This window comes from Carlito syrichta, unplaced genomic scaffold (genome assembly GCF_000164805.1).
Source record: "Carlito syrichta isolate Samal-C Ts95f unplaced genomic scaffold, Tarsius_syrichta-2.0.1 Scaffold135741, whole genome shotgun sequence".
NCBI classification, from domain to species: Eukaryota; Metazoa; Chordata; class Mammalia; order Primates; family Tarsiidae; genus Carlito; species Carlito syrichta.
In genome coordinates, this window is record NW_007079837.1 from 2021 (window position 1) to 5310 (window position 3290).

The 3290-nt window shown below is 63.9% G+C and overlaps 1 protein-coding gene across 1 annotated transcript in view; it reads right to left on the reverse strand.

Annotated features, from left to right (window-relative positions):
• Window positions 1–514: 514 nt before the first annotated feature.
• LOC103250968 (glutamate receptor ionotropic, NMDA 1-like) overlaps window positions 515–3290 on the reverse strand; it is a gene marked incomplete at both ends in the record, with an annotated part of 3500 nt that continues 724 nt past the window's right edge. The window contains one exon of the mRNA XM_021708313.1: window positions 515–672. Coding sequence (XP_021563988.1) covers window positions 515–672 — 158 coding nt within the window. The remainder of the gene's footprint in view (window positions 673–3290) is intronic.

Here is a 3290-nt window from a genome sequence, read left to right on the forward strand (position 1 = left end):
AGTGGCCATGTGCGTGTATGTGGGTGCACGTGCACGTGTGTGGTGAGTTTGCACATATGAGTGTGGCCCGTGGGTGTGAGTGGCCATGTGAGTGCGCATGGATGTGGGGGCGTGCGCGCGCACGAGTGAGGATGGGTGTGTGCCAGTGTGTGAGGTGTGGGTGTGCACATGGGCGTGTGACAGTGTGCGGCTTGTGAGCTGGGTACGTGCCTGAGCGTGGGTGGGTTGTATCCCACACGAGTGTGCGGTGTGTGTGTGCATGTGGCATGTGTGACGATGAGCTGGACATATGAGCATGCGTGGGTGTGTGTGGGTGAGTTGTGTGACAGCGTGGGTGTGTGGTTTTGAGTACTGTGAGAGTGTGTTTGGGCATATGTGTATGGGCATGCTTGTGCCCGGTGGGGGGTGCTGTGTGCCCGTGTGTGACCGCGGGGCGTGGAAGTCAGGCGCCAGGGCTGAGCCCCCGGGCACGGTGCTCCCTGCCCTCCTGGACCGGCCACGCATGGCTGCCCACGTCTGGTCAGGCGTCAGGCTCACCTTGTCAGAGTAGATGGACATGCGTGTGGTCAGCCCCAAGACAGGGATGCGGTAGAAGCCGGCGGTGTAGGACACGGGGGTGGGCGTGAAGTGGTCATTGGGCGTGGGCGGGTGGCTCACCAGGATGGCATAGACCTGTGGACAAGAAGACGGGGTGAGTCCCGGAGGCTCCGGGGCAGAGCCCGGCAGGCTGGGGGCATGCCCGGCCCCACCTCAGAGGCGCGAGACTCCACAGCCATCTCTGGGGCCAAAGGACACACAGCCTTGCTGGGCCTCCCCTCCTCCCCCCGTCCGGCTGGCCAGGGCCCCTGCAGGGTCTGCCCTGTGGTGCCTGGAAAGGCGCCTCTGCCGCGACCCTTCCCCAGCACCTACTCCCCAGGCCGGCTGGAGAGTGGCCGGTTCTGCTGGGTCAGAGGTCAGGGAGGCAGCACCCAAGACAGGGCCGCCCCCCTGAAGTCTGCCTCAGGCTCCAGGGCAGAAGCAGCAGAGAGTGGCCTGGGCCCTCTCCTCAGGCGTTCAGAGCCTGGGACGGGCTGTGTTTGAACAAGACCCAGCCCTGCCGTGAGTGCCTGCCTCACCCTTGGGGAAGGGGTGGTACTGCGGGCGGCCGGGTCTTCCTGCCAGCACCCGATACTGCGGGCAGGCCGAGACCAGCAGCTCCACACAGACACATGCCAACCACACGCCTGCACGTGGACACACGCCTGCACGTGGACACACGCCTGCACACACGCCTGCACACAGCGGCTGTGCTCCCTGGGGTGGACACTGCCCTTCTCTCCCCAGCCCCTCCCGACGCAGGGAGGCCGATGAGGGCGTCGATTTCACCTCCACGGCAGAACGACCTGTCTGTCCCCAACTCTGCCTCTACCTCCCAGAGCCACAGGTCCCACTTTCTTCTGCAGATGGGCAAGCAGCAGTGTGCGGCCACAAGGCAGGACAGTGTCCTGCCCAGAGGGAGCATTCTGGGAGCAGCAACCGCAGCCACCACCTTTGCTCAGGGAGGCGGTGCCTACAGACAGCAAAGCGGAGAGTTGCAGAAGGGATTCCCTGGAAGGGGCCCGGCCGGAGTCCCGGGCCCCACCCCCACATCCCGCCCGTTGCAGATGAAACGTGTTTCCTAAGCCACTGGCCGCTGACCTGTCCCCTAGTCCTGTGCCCTGGGTAGAGGGATGGGGTGGTGTGGAGGGGGCACATGGGGTGTGGAGGGGCACTTCTGAGCAGAATTCCGGGGGGGGACCCTGCGGCTGGAGCTGTCAGGACTGACCCCGCCCCAGCTCTCACTGCCAGTTGGCTCCATGGGTGCCCAGAGAGGGACATAGGGCAGTGTTGTAAGAACACGTGTGTGCATGTGTGCCCATGCAGGTGTTCACACGTGTGTGCTGGGCTGTGCATGTGTGTATTGTGTACCTCAACATGTCTATGCTAGTAATACATATGCATGCATGGCTGAGCCAGTGTGTCACAACACGTGTTTATGTCTGCGCCTGGGTAGGCATGCCAAGCAGTGTGTGGGCACGAGCCTGCTGCGGGTGTGCATGTGTGTGTGAGTGAACGTGTGCAGTGGACACGTGTGTGCTGTCACACACTCGTGTGTGTGAGCGTGCGTGCCCGTGGACGGGGTGTGTACCAGGTGAGCATGTGAGCAGTGCTTGATCAGCCAGCTGCCTCTTGCATAACGCGCTGCACTGCAGGGGCTCCTCCAGCCAGGCTTTCAGCCCCGCCCCTGCCCGCTCCTCTCACAGCCTCGGCTGCCCGAGCCCTGCCGGGGGGGGCCTGCTCACACCCGGGCTGTCTCCACTGCGGGTAGACCCGTGGGGTGGAGAAGGGAAGGCGAATCCAGAAGCAGAAACAAAGATGGCCCCGAGCCTGTCTGCTGAAGCTCTGCAGTGCGGGCATGTGGTGGGGGGCAATTCTGCCCACACCTGAGACCCCACCCCACACAGACACGCACCAGTCACACACCTGAACGTGGACACGCACCAGCTGCATGTCTACACACAGACACCTTCCAGTCACATGCCTGCACATGGGTACGTGCCAGCCACATGCCTGTATAGCAACACGTCAGAAACACACCTACACAGCAACACACGGCAGCCACACACCTGCACACTGCCACACACCAGACACATGCCTGCACACAGACACACGCCAGCCACATGCCTGTACATGGACACATGACAGCCACTTGCCTGCAAACGAACACATGCCTACTGGCACATGGCAGCCACATGCTTGCACATGGGTACACAGCAGCCACACGCCTGCACATGGACACATGCCAGCCACATGCCTGTACATGGGCACTTGCCAGCTGCTTGCCCACCGGCACATGCTGGCCACATGCCTGCACATGGATACATGCTGGCACACACACTGACACACACCAGCCACACACCTGCACACAGACACACGCCTGCGTGTGGACACCTGCCAGCACACACCCGTCGGGACCTGGAGCTCCAGAACCCCTGGGGACCGGCCGAGGTGGCAGGTGACCACTCTGGAGCTAAGACGGGGGCGACAGACAGCGGTGCGTGGCTCCCAGGGAGACCGAGCCTCTCCACAGGGAGCCTGCTGACCTGGGGGTGGTCTCCGGCTGGGAGGAGGGCGGGCTCAGAAGGGAGACAGCGGCCAGGCGCGGGCACGCCTGTCAGCCCAGCGCTCCGGGAGGCAGAGGACTGCCTGAGCCCGGGGGGTCGAGACCCGCCCGGGCAACGTGGCGAGACCCACAGTGAGCCGCGGGCGGC